The sequence below is a fragment of the Glycine soja genome, chromosome 3, assembly GCF_004193775.1.
Source record: "Glycine soja cultivar W05 chromosome 3, ASM419377v2, whole genome shotgun sequence".
Classification (NCBI taxonomy): domain Eukaryota; kingdom Viridiplantae; phylum Streptophyta; class Magnoliopsida; order Fabales; family Fabaceae; genus Glycine; species Glycine soja.
Window position 1 is genome coordinate 12,683,057 of NC_041004.1, and position 18,532 is coordinate 12,701,588.

An 18,532-nucleotide genomic window follows, 5' to 3' on the forward strand; every position below is an offset into this window, starting at 1 on the left:
CTATCCCCATCAGAAGAGAAAATTCAGAGAAGAAAAATGACTCTCTACATTTGGAGGATCATAGAACCAATCTTGATCCTCATCAACCTTTCATCATTCTATTATGGCTAATCCAGGTACACTTCCACATTTAGTTTTTATCATGATTTTGAGTATAAGAACACAATGGAGTTTTATTCATCTTTATGCAGTAATTTATCTCTACATGGATAAAAAGCATGTGGTTAGGATTGATGATTGTGATAGTGTTTGGTATTCGAGGCCCAAACTATCCTCCTGAAACTGGATATAGAGAGAGAGCTTGAGACGAGAGAGAGAAAATATTTTTCCTTTTCTTTTACTCAAAGCTTGTTTGTACATTTATAGCCACTCGTAGTGGTTACAACAGAAAACTAACTTCCTAACAGAATTCCTAACCTACTGATTCATTCTCCTTTATTCTTTATTCGTTCTAGAATATTCGAGCGCCCTCCTACACACGTTCATGCCTTCATGGCCTGTTTATTACGTAGTCCTTCAGATGCATGGGTGTGCTATTGTGCCTTATGGGCCTTGCTGCTTGCACCCCTACTATGCTATTCGTATCATTCCCGCTTGCTTCGAATAACACCTTGTCCTCATGGTGATGCATTGCTTGGAGGGTCGTCCATTCTTCCCACGACATTTCGTCAGGGTGCAGGCCTCTCCATTGAACCAGCACAAGGTGCTTCGGCCCTGTATCCGAAGGAATGATTTTATGGGCTAGAATAGCTAATGGGGTTAGAATTGGTTGATTATCCACAACTAACGAGGGAAGCTCCTCCATTGGTGCTAATGCGGGAGTCCCCACAAAGGGTTTTAAGTTTGAACAATGGAACACTGGGTGGATTCGTGAGGTTGCCGGTAAGGCTAGCTTATAAGCAACTTGTCCCATCCTTTCAGTGATCTAAAATGGCCCATAAAAATGCCTTGCGAGCTTAGAATGAACTGCACCCAAGGCTATGGACTGACGATATGGCCGTAGTCTAACTAAAACCCATTCACCCACTTGAAACTCGTGATCCATTTGATGCCCATCTGCAACAACTTTCATATGTGTTTGGGCCTTCAGTAACTTCTGTCGGAGTAAGGTGAATACAACCTCTCGTTGATTGAGCAGGTCATCAACTGCTTCCACCTTGGCCGTGCCTATGAGATATTGAGGGAAAGTGGGAGGTTTGCATCCAAACATTACTTCGAAGGGTGTCATTCCCGTAGAGGAATGGACGGAAGTGTTATAGGACCACTCAGCCCATAACAAGAAGTGACCCCAGGAGTTTGGTTTACGGTGAACGAAAGCTCTTAAGTATTGTTCAATAACCCTATTAGCCACCTCCGTTTGGCCATCTGTTTGGGGGTGGTAGGCAGAACTCATTCTGAGTTTAATGCCACTCAAACGAAACAAAGCCTGCCAAAACTTGCTGACGAATAGCGGGTCACGATTAGAGACAATACTTCTGGGCATGCCATGGGGCTTGCCTACTAATTCCATGAAGAGCTGAGCAACGCTTTATGCTGTATGATGGGAAGGAAGCATATCGAGGTGTACCCCTTTCGAAAAGCAATCAACAATCACAAAGACATAGGTGTTGCCGCGATAAGCTGGGAGTCCCATGATGAAGTCCATGGAGAGGTCCTCCCATGGCTACGATGGAACTGGTAACGGGCATAATAAACCCCGAGGTTTTGCAGGTTCATATTTCACGAGTTGACAATCTACACACTGGGCCACGAATTTATGAGTATCACTACTCATTGTCTGCCACGTGAAGTTTTCTGCCACACGATTCAAGGTTTTTCGAAAACCCATATGGCCTCCTGTTGGAGTTTGATGAAATTCCATGAGCAAAGCTGGGATGAAAGTACAGTCTAAGGGTAACCAAATACGCCCTTGATACAAAATAAATTTGGGTGTTAACACATGATCAGGGTAGGTGGCGGGGTCTGCATGAACCTTCTCCCTTAAGGTTATAAATTCGTTATGCGACTATAATTCCTTAGACAGATCTTCAAGAAACGCAAAGTGGGGCATTGAGAGGATGAAAAATGAGGCACTTGGTTCCTCTGAGCATCGTGATAATGCGTCTGCAACCACGTTAGTGTTGCCCGTTCTATATTGTATAGAATAATCAAAACCCAACAAACGTGCCAAATATCGGTGTTGCTCCGGCGTTTGCACAACCTGATTCATTAATTCTTTTAAGCTTCTATGATCCGTCAAAATTACAAAGTGGTGCCCCAATAGGTATTGCCTCCACTTCTTAACAACAGTGGTAATGGCAGCTAGTTCATGAACATAGGTGGAGGAGCTGAGTAACTTAGGGCAAAACTGTTTGCTGAAGAAGGCTATTGGGTGTCTTCCTTGTTACAGCACTGCTCCCATTCTCGAGCCGGAGGCGTCTGTTTCCACCATGAAGGGTTTGGTGAAATCAGGAAGTGCCAATACTGGGGAATTAGTCACGGCAGTCTTCAAGTTTTGGAAGGCAACTGTAGCTTCAGGAGTCCATGCAAATCCTTCCTTAGTTAGAAGTCATGAGAGTGGTGCTGCTAAGGTAGCATAGCTTCTTATAAATCGTCGATAGATGCCAGGGAGACCCAGAAACCCACGGAGTGCTCGCGTCGTGCGTGACTGCGGCCACTATTGAATGGCTTGTACCTTATCCAATAAGGGTTGCACTCCTCGGCCGAAAACCACATGACCCAAATACACGATCTGTTGCTGAGCAAAGGAACATTTGGAAAATTTTAGTGTAAACTTTCCTTCCATTAAGACCTGAAATGCAACCTCCAAGTGTTCCAAGTGATCCCTGAAGAAACGACTGTTAATCAAGATATCATCGAAGAAGATGATGATATACTTGCGTAGATGTGGCTGGAACAAGCGGTTCATTGTTGCCTGGAATGAAGAAGGTGCGTTACAAAGTCCAAAGGGCATTACACGAAACTCATAGTGTCCGTGGTGGGTGCGAAAGGTTGTCTTGCTTGTATCGGATTCTTTCATCAAAATCTAGTGATATCCTTTCCTCATGTACGATGAACTAGGGGAGGTTCGAACAGAAGATCGTCGCCTATCTAGCATCCTTTCCTCATGTAGTCTAGCAAAGGAGACTGCTTGAACCAATGAGTGAGGCTGCATAACTTACACCTCCCAACGAATCGCTAGATTCAGTCCTGACACAAAGCAACTTAGCACAAACGGTGTCGGCAGACCAATTATACAGTTGGCAAGAGCTTCAAATTCCGAGAGGTAAGTGGAGACCGTTGATCGCTGCGTCAATTTACAGAGCAAACCTGTTGGATCTTCATAGGTTGAAGATGAGAATCTTGCGTGAATAGCGTGTAAAAAGGTGGACCACGAAGATAATTGACCATTCCTGTGCATCCATTGAAACCAGGCTAATGCTGAGCCTTCCATGTAAAAAGATGTTATGGTGAGTCTTTCGTGATCTGGAGTTGCATGATACTCGAAGAACTGTGTCATCTTGAATATCCAAGCTTCTGGATCAGAGCCATCGAAGCGCAAAACTTCAAGCTTTATACGGTGAGTCGAGTGTATGGTCGTCGCACCTGGAGACGGCGATGGCACTCACGGCGAAGCGTGCGCTGTCTCTAGCTGAGTCATATGGTGTAGGAGCTCATTGAACTTGGAAGACATGGAAGACGAGAGTCTCGCGAATGCCTCTTCCCAGCGATCAACACTTGCCTTTGATCGAGTAGCTTCAACCATGGTGTGAGCAATGAAAGCACCAATAATAGTGTTTGGTATTCGAGGTCCAAACTATCCTCCTGAAACTGGATATATATATATATATATATAGAGAGAGAGAGCTTGAGACGAGAGAGAGAAGATATTTTTCCTTTTCTTTTACTCAAAGCTTGTTCGTACATTTATAGCCACTCGTAGTGGTTACAACAGAAAACTAACTTCCTAACAGAATTCCTAACCTATTGATTCATTCTCCTATATTCTTTATTCGTTCTAGAATATTTGAGCGCCCTCCTACACATGTTCATGCCTTCATGGCCTGTTTATTACGTAGTCCTTCAGATGCATGGGTGTGCTACTGTGCCTTTTGGGCCTTGCTGCTTGCACCCCTACTTCGCTATTCGTATCAGATTGTCTTTTAGAATCAAATTAGGTTGATTGATTGAATCCCTACACTTTAATCAATACCCTCTGCCTTGGCGGGATATCAAAGTAAGGATTATCTTAAAATCAAGCAAGGAAATTGAGAGAAACTTAACTTTAATCGCGACGTGTCAGTAAAACCAACACAATAAAGTTTTTAATCCAAGAACAAGAAAAACTCATAATGGAAAGAACATTCAAATTCTTATTAAGATTCATCTCATTATTTTTTTTCTCTCCATTATCATTAAATTATATGAGATGCAAAATCCACCAAAATTGGTCATTTTAATTAATTTTAACCAATTATGGAGAGAATATCCAAAATATAGTGTTGCTAATATTTCTGTAAATGCATATTATTAGATAATAAAATATAAAGTAAAAAATAAAACATAAATATTATATAATCTTTAAGCAACTTTATATCTTAATTATTTTATGTATTATGATCAAGATGTGCTCCCTTATTCATAAAGATTTTGTGCATGTATGCTCATTCAAGACTCGTAATCACCGATCAGGCTTAATAGTAATATATGGTTTTATAATAGGATTGTAATTGCACTTAAAATTTATTTTACTCTTATAATTTATAGTTATATTAATAGGACCTTTTTTAAATTGATTAAATTACAAGACCATCTCAATGCCACATTAAACTCATGCACAAAATATGTCATAGTAGCCTCTCAATCGTCACTAATATTGGCTCTAATCAAGGACACCTTCATGTCTTCATAATATTCATCTACATTCTTATTAGCATTTGGATTTTATTGTGAAGGTCCCTATGATAATGAGAGAGAACAAATCTTCTCATTAACCTTATCACATCCACCCAACTATCCACCACGGGTTCTTCATATCTGCCCCTCACCTTTTGTAAATGGTCCACCAAATGAGGGCACACTTAGTGAGCTCCATGATTGTCACCTTCATCTTATCTTTCGTATAATTGTGGTATGCAAATAATTGATCAATCTTTATTTTACACTCCAAATAGCCTTTCCTTAATTCTATCCTATCTAGAATCAACCTTATTATCTTTTCTTCTATCAAACATTCTTCTACCTCTATCATCATCATGAATCCCTTGATTTTCTAACTACTCAATTCTATGATAGAGCTCCTTTGTATGTTCCCTTGTCATCCTTTTCATTTTAGTTGTAATGGAATCAATTGGCAACATGTTGTCCCCCAAAGGAGGAATTTTACTTTCACCACATGTACCAGCCATGATTCAAGCAAAAGAAACAAAAGTGAAAGCAATAAGACCTCATCACACTTCTCATGTAAGGTGTTCTCTTCCTTTTTACCACTCAAATTGTTTTCTTTGGATTATTAGAAAATTCCAGCCTCCAATCCACACAATTGATAATCAATCAGACTCAAAATTCAATCAAGGATCAAGGAAAACTTGACAAAGGATTTAACTTCCTTGGAAATATAGGTATGGTTATATGAATGGTTGGTTATGCACATGATTAACTTACCAAAGGGCATAGCCAAAGAGCATAACCAACCATTCATACAGCCCATATCTAGTATTAAAAGTTGTTATCCAATCACCCCCTAATTGTTTGATATCTTCCAGTGAAGTTAGGTCATTTGTCAAACTTTTATTGTTATACTTGATTGAACTTTTTTAGTTTGATTGATTGCTTGTCACTTAGTTTTGATCTATTGTGTGGATTAGAAACTAACTTCTTTTAAGAACTCAAAGAGAGAAATTTGAGTGGTGAAAGAGAAGAGAACACCTTACACAAAAATCTATTAGAGAACAACAAACACAGATACATCTTTAAGAGTGTAAACACATGAGAAATATGGTGAGGTCCTATTGCTTTCACTTTTGTTTCTTTTCCTTGAATCATGACAGTTACAAGTAGTGAAAGTAACCCTCCTCTTTTGGGAGATCATTGGTTTCTAATTGATGTGATTGCAACTCTGATGCAAAGGATGGCGAGGGAGCATAGAGAAAAGTCATATCAGAGAATTGAACAGTTAGAAAATCAAGGAATTCATGATGATGATTGATGTAGCTCCATGTGGAGCTTGTAGGACTTGGATCTTCTTCATCAATGGAGTCCTTTTCTTCTTGAATTTTAATGGCAGCGGAATGGAGATGGAAGAAAGATGATTGGAGATGCCACTTCAAGGAGAAGATGAGTCAAGAAGAAGCTCACCACCATAGGAAGCCATGGGTAAGAGCTTGAAGGTAGGAGAAGAAGAATAGAGGGAGAAGGAGAGAAGGGGCACAAAATTTTGTGCATCACATGAGGTCTGAACTTTGAAGTGTAATTCTCAAATGATCAAAGTTGAAAAACTGCACACACATGGCCTCTATTTATAGCCTAAGTGTCGCACAAAATTGGAGGGAAATTTGAATTTCTATTCAAATTTCACTTGAATTTGAAATTGAATTTGTGAAGCCAAATTTTGGAGCCAAAATTTCACTAATTATGATTAGTGAATTTTAGCTTTTTTTCAGCCCACTAATCCAAGATCAAGTCCAAGTTTCTCCACTAAGTGTGCTTAGGTGTCATGAGACATGTAAAGCATGAAGGACATGCACAAAGTGTGACTATATGATGTGGCAATGAGGTGTAGCAAACAAATGCTCACCTCCCCCTCTAAAATTTAATTGGATTGGGCTTCTCCCAATTCAATTAAATTTATTTTCAACCACACACATCAAATATTCACTTAATGCATGTGAAATTACAAAACTACCACTAATACAAAAACTAGTCTAGGTGCCCTAAAATACATGGACTGAAAAATCCTACATTTCTAGGGTACCTTACCTATATTATGGAGCTCTAAATACAAGGCCCAAAAATAATTAAACCTTAATATAATATGTACAAAGATAAGCGGACTCATACTTAGCCCATGGGGTCGAAATCTACCCTAAGGCTCATGAGAACCCTAGGGCCTTCTCTTGCATCTCTGGCCCAATCTTCTTGGAGTCTTCTATCCAACGCCCTTGCGGGGTAGGATTGCATCAATGATGATGGAGGTAGAATGAGGTTTGATAGAAGAGATAATGAGGGTAATGCTAGAGAGGATAGAATTGAGGGAGTGAAGCTTAACATACCACCTTTCAAAGGAAAAACTTACCCGAAGGCCTATTTAGAGTAGAAAATGAAGATTGAACAATTATTTGCATGCTACAATTATACGAAAGATAAAAAGATGAAGCTGACAACAATGTTGTCAAACTTGTAACTTGTAAGAGGAGCAAAATGGGGTAAAAGATCATAGCACGACTCATAGAAGTTATGTGCATACATAAAAAACTTATTTACAAACATACACATACATAAAAAATAATATAGACAAGAAAAAAAATGAGACAACTCATAATATTAATAGGACTAAATTGCAATTTTGGTCTCCTTAGTTTTTTAAATCCACGATTTTGGTTTCCTTAATTTTTTAGTTGTAACATTTGTCCCCAAAAAGGAGGATCAAAATCATGGATTTGAGAAATTAGAAGAATCAAAGTTATAATTTAGCCTATTAATAAAGCATAAAGTCATAACTTATAATAAGTTTAAATTACCTAATACTAACACACTAGTGACTAGATCACTAAACAAAAGTCATTCAAAAAGGATTCATAAGTCATAACATAACTAATAATAAGTTCAAATTACTTAATAAAAACACACTAGCCTAGGCCTAAAAGATCATTCAAAGTTAAGTGAACATAGTCATCCTCCATGTGATCTTCATCTTCCTACTCATTAATAGCATCTCCTCCACCTTCATCATCATCAACAATTGGAGGAACCTCCAAATCATCCATAGATGCACCACTAATACCTCCACCATTAGCATCTTCTCCCAATTCAACTAAGATGTCTTCATCTAAAGCATTCAAGTCTGAATTTGCTTCATTCTCCACAATCCATTCATCATCAGAAGAAACATCATCAATTTTAAAGTTTTTTGATTTCCTAACATCCTTCTTCTTGTTCAATCTTGAATTACTCATCACAAACACCACATCATTCATTGTCTTTTGTAAATGATTCCTTTTCTTGGTGTGGACCTAAATAATTATAAAAGTAATTAACGCATAGGTCCTATCCTAGCTATAGTCAAATCTTTCTCTTTCAAAAGCACTTCAATTACGCTCACAACCAGATGAACTACAGTCAAACTCAAATAGCAAACCTTTGTTATTTTGGATAATCATCACCATAAGACTCCACCATTGTGCCGGAGTTTTGGTTTGTAGTGTGCGTTGAGCTATTAAACTACCAAAAGACTTGGATTTGCTCTTGGAATTCTCAATTTGAGCATCAATCTTAGCTATCTTGTCAATGCCTCCCACCATTCTTTCTAAACAAGCATACATTCCATGCTTCATCTAATAATCAGCTTTAATTTCAGGATTGTATTGCAACATGGGATTAAGATAATAACCCACAACTTGCAATGGCCTATGTAATTGGTGTTCCCATCTTGCATCGTTGATTTCCCAAATAGGAGTGCAACTACGAATGATAGAAATAAATAGAGTAATCTCCAAATAAAGTTTATAATATTATAAATTAGAAAATGTAAGATAATTAATTAACTACCTTTCACTAATTCTATTGAATAGAGTTTGTATCTTTTCTTTGGCACTATTTATCTCTTCATAAATGAATCCCATGGCTAGTTGGTTGTCTGAATCAACCATGGACAACACCTTCATTAGAGGGAAAGCACCTCTCATGCAATTCAAAACATTTTTCCAAAATCCCTTATCTAAAATCCATTTGCAAATTGACTAGATTGTCACTCCTTTAATGTGAACATCCTAATAAGTGATCCCTTGTTGTCATGCAAGCATCCCAAAGTCAAATAGGAAGTGGAAAAACAAGTAAGAGCCGATCTTATCAAATTTGCCCCCTTACTAAAATTTTGTAACAAGCAAATAAGAGCAATTCTTCCATAGATGTAGGTTGTGATTTTCTTACCACTTGCAATTGTCTCTTGATGGAGTGGCAATTTATTCTCAAAATCTTCCAACATCAAATCAATGCAATGCACTGCACAAGCTGTCCAATACAAATTCTTTCTTCTATGCATCAACAAATCTCCAGCTGCCTTGTAATTTGCCTCTTCAACAACTTCACCAATCATCTTGAAAATTGCCTCTTCCCTGACCTTCGCAACAACTTCATCCATCATCTTGAAAATTGCCTTTGATGTCTTACATATTTCAGAAGCATCAATATATTTCAAAAAGACAATTCCCTTAGGACTATTCAACAAAAAATTAAGTATAGTCCTCCTCCTATCTGTCAATGCGTCTGTCATTATTGAGCATCCTATTTTCTTCCAATTGCGCCTATGTTCTTCCAAATTGTCATTAATATTTTCAACTTGTTGCTTCAAATATTTTACTCTAATTTCATGGTAGGATGGTTGCTTAAATCCCTTACCATGAGAGGCAACCAACTCAAGCATCTTCTTGAACTATTCACTCTTTGCAACACTAAAAGGTATAACATTGTTGTAAAAAAATAAAGCAATTTCTTTACATGCTTCCTCCCTCTCAGGCTTCTTGAAAATGGCATTGACAAAAGGTTGGTATGTTGTTTCCCTTCTCTTGAAAAGACATGTAGTATCAACCTCTTGCTTTTCTCTTTCTCTTTCTCCATCCTCCTCCAAACTCCTTCATCTTTGAACTGTGAAGACTTCTTAATCAGATTTTCCTTCAACTGACCAACATTAATTTCTTAATATCTTTAGGAACATCTTTATAGGGTATAACATCCTTTGAAGTTCCCGCTAAATGATGCTTCAATCGATAGATTCCAGCAGTAAAAGTTTTATTACATTATTTGCATTTCAAATTTCTTGCACTCCCATCAATTGATACATAATGATTCCAAGCAACATCAATCTTATTTCCATTAGCCTTTGCAGTTTCAAGACCACCTTGCTGCCCTTTAGTAGGTTTGTTGCTACCACCTGAAGCCATTTTTTCTTCAAACATTGAACAAAACTATAATTAGTGGCAGACACACGCAGAGAAAATTAGAGAAGGACCGAACAGAGAGAACCAGATAAGGACCAAATAGAGAAAAGGATCAAAGTCATCAAACATAAATCCAAGCACACAAACAAGAGGACCAAACTAGAATCCAAATAGCACAACACAAAGTCATTTTCTCTTCAAACACCAAAGTCCAGTCACGAACCAAATAGAGAGAAGGGTGTCATAGGGCATTTACCAGTTACCGGTCACAACAAGCAAAGAGAACAGAGAAGGGTGTCGGCATCACCATCACAACAAGTAAAGAGAAGGGTGTCGTTAGCAACAAAAAGAATGAACCCAAACAACATCATTGGCGACAAGAACAAAAGCAAACAACATCGTTAATCACGGAGGAGGAAGTGCCAATGATGTTAGGTGGAGGAAACATCGACGACGACAAAGTGGGCTAGCAACAGAGGCACACCAAGGAGTTTAAGGAAATTTGTGGAGAGGGGTCTTCCAAATCATTTTTTGGGTGATGCTAGGTGCACTAGCGTTATTGCTTGTGCACCCAACAATTTTAATTAATTCCATAAATGCCCCTGTGCTTTCTTCTTCCTTTTTAAGTTGGTTCGTGTGCTTTTTTCATTTACGCCTCCATGCTTTGTTCTTCGCTTTCTCCCTTTCGTGTTGGTTTTTCATTGTTGAGAGAGGTGCTGCTTTAGTCGAGGTGAAAGTGTTACTAGTCGGTGGTGATTGTTGTGGTGGTTGGTTCATCGTCGGAGGTACACCAGGTACGCGATGTTGCTAGGTGAGTGTGTGAGTTGATCCATATGTGTAATTTCAACATACGGATCAACTTGATCCGTAAGGTTTATATAGATGAAGTTGATCCGTATGTTGATATTACACATACGGATCAAGTTGTACCGTATAAACCATACGGATCAAGTTGATCCGTATGGTTTAAAGATTTTGATTTTTTAAAAAATTGTTTATAGTTTAATTTTTTAAATTATTAATATGTTTGTATGTAAATTTTTAAAAATAAATTATTTGTTTATATCTATATCTGAAATAATTCGTATGTAGATTGATATAGGGTTTTTGCTTTTTAATATATATGATTATGAATTGTAGTGTTTATAAAATGGTGTGCAGTAAAAGATTATGTAGAGTTTTGTACGATATTATATGTATAGTGCAGTTAGGTGTTGTATGTTTGTCATGTTGAAATTTTTGATTTGTTGTTAAGATGGACGAAGATCAATGGATTATGACAGTATTATATCTGAAGAAGTTGATATGAATGATCAAAATGAACAAGAATGTGGTATGAATGAACAACATGTTGATTGTTCAGATGTGTTCAATACTTCTCAAGTAATAATGTTCATTATTGTTATTAAATTGATAAAATGAATGTCCCTATGAAGACTAAAATTGTCTGGGTTGTGTTGTAGGTGTTTGGTACCCGAGATGATGTTTTGCAGTGGGCTCAATCAGTTGCTCATGTAAATAGATTTGTGGCGGTGATTATGAGTTCTGACACAAACACTGGTAGTAAAGGAAGGACTTCATTTGTGTTAATTGGTTGTGAAAGGAGTGGTCAGTATAGGTCTAGGAAGAAAGATTTTGTTAGAAGAGATACTGAGAGTAGGAAATGTGGATGTCCCTTCAAGCTTCGTGGGATACCAGTGGTTGGATGGTGAAGTTGACGTGTGGGAGTCATAATCATGACTTGGCTAAGTCATTAGTTGGATATCCATACGTTGGGTGATTGACTAAGGATGAAAAGACAATTATTGATGATATGACAAAGTCAATGGTGAAACCAAGAAACATTCTGCTAACGTTGAATGAGCACAATGCCAATAGTTGTACAACAATCAAACAAATATACAATGCAAGAAGTGCATACCGTTCTTCCATTAGAGGAAGTGATACTGAAATGCAACATCTAATGAAGCTTCTTGAATGGGATCAATATATTCATTGGCATAGATTAAAGGATGAAGATGTGGTATGTGATATCTTTTGGTGTCACCCTGATGCAGTGAAGTTATGCAATGCATGTAATTTGGTGTTTTTGATAGATAGTATCTACAAAACAAATAGGTACAAACTCCTACTACTTGACTTTGTTGGTGTGACACCAACAGGGATGACATTCTCTGCTGGTTTCACATATCTAGAGGGTGAATGTGTTAATAATGTGGTGTGGGCTTTAGAACGGTTTCGAGGTATATTTCTAAGACGTGATGCCCTCCCTAGAGTTATTGTGACTGACAGAGACCTAGCATTGATGAATGCAGTGTATTCCCTGAGTGTACATACTTGTTGTGCAGGTTTTCATCGACAAGAATGTCAAGGCAAAATGTAAATCCCTAATTGGTCAAAAAAATGCTTGGGAGTATGTCATGGATGCCTGGGGAAGTCTGGTTGATTGTCCTTCGGAATGACAGTTCAATGAATGCCTTAAGAAGTTTGAAATTGCTTGTTCACCTTGGCCAATGTTTGTTGACTATGTTAACGAAACATGGATAATCCCCCACAAGGAAAAATTTGTTACAGCCTGGACGAATAAGGTGATGCACTTAGGAAACACAACAACAAATAGGTATGAAAATGTTAAAGTTTTTCTATTAGGGTTGATGAATTGATGGATTTTAATTATTGTATTTGTTTATTGTTTTGTGTATTTCAAATGTAGGGTTGAATTTGCTCGTTGGGCTTTAAAAACAATATTACAGAATAGCCTTGGAGACTTATGTAGTGTTTGGGATGCCATGAACAGCATGATCAGTACACATGTGAGCTATCTAAACATACTAAAATTAAAGCATCCTTTGAAACAAGTACACATGTGGTTAGACATGTTTTTAAAGTTACCTTATACAAGAGGCTTCTTGGCATTGTTTCTAGGTATGTTTTAAATCATATTGCTGCTGAGTTTGAGCGTATACATTATGCGGCTAAGAATCCTTCTTCTTGTGGTTGTGTCATGAGAACTACACACGGTCTTCCTTATGCATGTGAGCTATCTAAATATGTTATTGGTAGCATCCCACTAGATTCAATCAATATGTTTTGAAGGAGACTGAGTTTTTCAGACCAAGGGTTATTTGAGCCCCAAGTGACCATAAAGGAAGAGATGAAAACCATATGTAAAAGATTTGAGGAACTTGATGCTTGTGGTAAAGTAACTCTAAAGAGTAAACTTTGGGAAATTGCATACCTTGATCAAAACTCTATGTGTCCTCCTCCAGAAAAGGTCAACACTAAAGGTGCACAGAAGAAACTGACGAACAAAAACCAAAGATCAACAAAGCGTGATCCGTCTTACTGGGAGTATGTTAATGCTTTACATTTTGTGCAAAATAGTAATTCTTCAGTGAAGCGTAGTGCCTCATCTTCTGATCAGTCGATTCCAAGAAGGACCATGCCGATGTTGGATCAATTTAAGCCATTTATACACGATTTCATTAACAACATTGTGGATGTCAAAGCTGATGGTAACTATGGATATCGCTCGATTGTCACTGTATTAGGTATGGGTGAAGATTCTTGGTCCTTGGTGGGCAACCATTTGCTTAAAGAACTTGGCAAATGGTCAGATGACTATATCAAGCTCTTCGGTGGCACAAAAAGATTTGAGGAATTAAGGAGGTCCCTACTTGTGGATAAGTTATCCATGGTATGTAATTTTTGTTTTGCTTTTTAAGAATTAACTTTAAATAACTTTGATATGTATATTTGTTTGATTTAGGTTACTGTGGATAAGTGGACGGATATAACCGAGATGGGATATGTCATTGCATCAAGGTATAATGTAATCCTTGTATCATTGTCCCGACAACAAAGCATGACGTTCTTTTCTCTTAGAAGTCAACCACCAATAGATTCTTCTGTGCATCACATAATATGTATCGGTCACGTCTATGACAATCATTTTGTTCAGGTACATTAAAGATAGATAATCATATTTTTAAATTTATGCAATCATTTGTGTTCTATTGATGTAATATTGTTTGTGCATGTACAACAGGTTTTTTTATAAGATTGTTGTCCTTTACCGCCTCTAGCATTGTTAGGGTCTAGGAATTGTCATCCTCAGGTAAAGCAGTGGCCAACTCCATATATTAGTAGAATGTAGCAGTACAGAAGCTTCATGATGTTGAAAAGACACTATGTTGACATAATTGAAGACTTAACATGTAGCTTCTAATGCCTTTGTAATGTCCTACATGAATATATAATTGTTACACTACAAACTCATATTATTGTCAGTAGGTTTGTTATGTTAAATTTAATTGGCAAACGTGTAGAACTTATGGATATATTGTTACGTCATTAATAGGAATACCTAGTACATTTAACGGTTACGTAATTTAAAATAATTTGTTAACGTTAACCCTAATATTTAGATGAATAAACATAGAATAAAAATTATAAACAAAAATAAGTTAACATTTACAAAATGTTCGAGAAAACCAAAATGTTGTCAAATACAAGAAAATTATAAACATCGTCGAAATATGAAAATATAAAATGGATGACATCTATGGTTGATCCGTGCACCACCTTCGTCACGACCTGACATAAACATTGTCATCTGGTGTGACACCCCTAGCGATCCTTTATGCAGTCTTCCATGACCTCGTGTATTTCTGTGCCTGCAGTGACTATCCTTAGGTTGAGCAGACGCTCCAACCTTTCTATGATCGCTTGGCAAGCCTCCTATGCCATTGAAAACACAACCCATATAGTATTACAATAAGTGAACTAGATGACATTTGCTAAAACATTAAAGCAACATTACTTACCACTACATGTCTAGGTTGCTCCACATCAGAAGGGGCATGTGTCGGTGCTGCTGCTGGTGCCACTGGGACCCCAGTGATATGTGGCTCCACATATGTGTCATCCAGCGTCACTGGTGGATGTCTGGGCGGATCAACAGGTTGTGCCAGTGTCATGAAGGATGAGAAATCATGAAGAACCACTCCATGTAATCGGATGCACACTATCCTGGCACAACACAAATTTACCCCACTGCTGCAAGATAGTTAGAGTAATGTATCCACCTGTCGTCAATATCTTCAAATGATAACATGGAAGTCGTAGTCTATGGAGGAATGGTCTGAATGTATCCAAATTGCCGCACCACCCTCTCTGGTTAGTGTCTGGCCACAACGGGACCCCATCGTAGATGACCTAAAAAGCATGAAATCAAATCAAGTCCCGCACTCCAAGGTGCTCACCGTAAGGCATCCAACAAACATCAGGAATCGTCAGTCCATTTAGACGTTTCCTGTATGTCGATGAACGTAATGACTTCAAAGAAGCCTTCGTAGCAATCTACCAGTAGACACGTGGTAAGATCTCATCATAGTTTGGATAAGTCAAACACTCAGCAACTGAGGGAAAATGCTCATATATCCAACACCACAAAGATTACATCAAAATAATACAAATTTCAAATGAACAATTTAAAAACATATTTAAAACATAGTCCAAATTAACATATTAAAAACATATTAATTACCTATAATAGAGTGATGTAACCAGCAAGCTGTCGGTTGCCGCTCTCACAAGCATCATTCAAATGATCATACATATGCACTAGGGTGGCAGCTCCCCATGCATACCTTCCACTCTGACTCAAGTCTCAGAAAGCATCTAAAAAAAACAACATGAACATGTGCTGCACTCTTGTTAGCAAAAAGAGTGCAACCTAACAAATGCAGCAGATTGGCACGAGCTGCAACAGTCCAATGTTTGGCCTCACATCTGCTCTGATAAATATTTTGTAGCCACGATAGGCGTACGTATGCCCCATGACATTGTGTTGTCTCGGCTCTAGCTTCCTTTCCAGAGACTTCAAGTAACTCCACCAACATCAAGACGGCTTTGTCGACATGCAGAGGCTCGAAGCTATAGAAGGTGCCTATAATTGGAAGATGAAGCAGAGATGCCACATCATCCAAGGTGATGGTCAGCTCTCCAACAGGAAGATGGAAACTACTAGTTTTCTTATGCCACCTCTCCACAAAAGCGGATATAAGTCCCCAATCGCCAGTGTCTACTGAACATGCGATCAAAGGACTTAATCATGTGGCAATGACTAGCCCTTCAATTTCTGGAGCAGGCCTCCCAAATTTCTGAACCTTCCTTCCATGGAAGGATAACTTCAATTCAGGACGTTCCTGCAAAAACAAAAATGATTCGACAACTTATAAACATAATAATTAAAATCATGACAAATTTAAATAATAACAAATACTTAACAAATAAGTTTAATTTAAAATTTTAAATACCTCTCAATTTCATACGATGACAACAACATGGTCACCATAGTCATTCAGCACTGATGGGTCACGCGGTCCACCTGGAAATCCCTCAGCATCATGAACAGCTTTTGCATCATGTGCATGTACGTCTTCAGGCGACACAACATCATCCTCAGCAACAGGGACAACTTCCGGTTGCCTACGTGCGGATGTTGTAGGCCTTTGCCGCAGGGGAATATCATTTGAATCATGATGATCCTCTCTCCCCAGGGCTCTGCCTATAACCCTACCTAAGGCACGACCTAACCCTCTAGTTCTAATCATAATCTGCAAATCTTGACGCACATGCATTTTTTGGTCAAATTCAATATTTACTATTAAAATAAACATAAAGCACTACAAAATTTATAACTACAAATAATGAGTATTTTTCATTGAAATAAATTAACACCATTTATGACTATTTCATAAAGCATATATGACTACATAATTAAAACACAAAAATCATAAATAAAATAACAACTACATAATTAAATTATATATGTCTATTTTTCATTGAAATGAAATAACACCATTTATAACTATTTCATAATAGCATATATGACTACATAATTCAAACACAAAAATCATAAACAAAATAACAACTACATAATTAAATAATATATGACTATTTTCATTGAAATAAAATAAACAAACAACTACAAAATTCATATATTTACTATTAAAATTTAAAACTATTTCATAACACCATGCAATCATACATATTATTTTTATAAACACAAATAATACCTATTTTTGAAACAAAACAAAAAAATACAAATCTTATTTAAAAACATTTTTGAAAACATAAATACCTTTTTTTAAAAAAATAATTAAAAAGGGTTGTACGGATCAAGTTGATCTGTATGAATCATACAAATGAAGTTGATCTGTATGACTTCGTATGAGGAATATGGATCAAGTTGATCCGTATGAGTCTTACGGATCATGTAACACTTACGGATCAACTTGATCCGTATGAACGCAAAAATTGAAATACATGAAACACATCCATTAATGGAGATGCGAAGCTTACCTCGACGGTGGAAGAGCAAAACGGCACTGTAGGTCCTCAACGCCGACGACGAATCACCCAATGCGAGACAAACGAACCTCCAAGGAAAGCAAATGACGTCAGGAGGAGAAGAAGAAGAAGAAGCTCGAATTGCACAGCCAGGGCAGGGAAAAGCGAAGAAGCTCGTACGGAAGAAGTGAACAGTGCACTGGGTGTACACAACTTTTAAATTTTAAGTGAAGGGCATTTTCTCCCATTCACTTAAAATGCTGGGTGCACCTAGCATCACTCTCATTTTTTGCATTTATACCCAACTCGAAAAGCCCAACATATTGGGTTTTTTTTATTCCAGCTTCCAACTGGGCCAAAAACCCTATGCCCCCTACCCCACCCCCCACCCCCACACGGGATCAGAAAAACATTTCATTGTGTAGCTGAGAAAGAATGTGTTTCGTTAAAATTCTGCGACAACTCCATGTTTAGGTGTGTGTTGGGTCATTCTATCGTCCAAAACTCGTAACATGTACGAGTTCATTAGTAAACACTTGTTCTTTACAACATTGGCTAGCAGCCATGGACATTCGCAATAGTGGGATCAATTACCAAAAGATAGGGTGAGATCCGGAGAACCCTTGATAGATAGTTGGGTAGACATGAAAGAGTTAATGAGAAAAAGATTTGTTCCTTCTCATTATCATATGGACATTCACAATAAACTTTAAAAAGCTCACACAAGGTAAAGAGTGTAGATGAGTATTATAAAGAGATGAAGGTGTCCTTGATTATAGTCAATATTAGTGAAAATCGTTAGGCTACTATGGCACATTTTGTACAAGGGCTGAATAGTGATATAAGTGTTGGACAAGTGGCCTCAAATATCTTAAGAAGGGGGGGTTGAATTAAGATATTACAACTTATTTCCCCAATTAAAAATTCTATTTAACTTTCTATTCAAGTTATAAATTCCCTTAATAATGAATTTCTTAAATATTGATTCAAATAGAACAATTTGAATATGAATATAAAAAAATAGTAAGTAAAGGAGTTTAAGG

At 37.6% G+C, this 18,532-nt stretch overlaps 1 protein-coding gene and 1 pseudogene across 1 annotated transcript; one reads left to right on the forward strand and one right to left on the reverse strand.

Moving 5' to 3' along the window:
• Window positions 1-8,914: 8,914 nt before the first annotated feature.
• Window positions 8,915-9,980, reverse strand: LOC114404966 (annotated as a pseudogene).
• A 3,307-nt stretch (window positions 9,981-13,287) lies between these two features.
• Window positions 13,288-14,218, forward strand: LOC114404967. Its single transcript, XM_028367675.1, has 3 exons — window positions 13,288-13,830; window positions 13,903-13,958; window positions 14,182-14,218. Exons 1-3 carry the CDS (start codon window positions 13,288-13,290, stop codon window positions 14,216-14,218), a joined length of 636 nt encoding a protein of 211 aa, XP_028223476.1.
• Window positions 14,219-18,532: the final 4,314 nt, after the last annotated feature.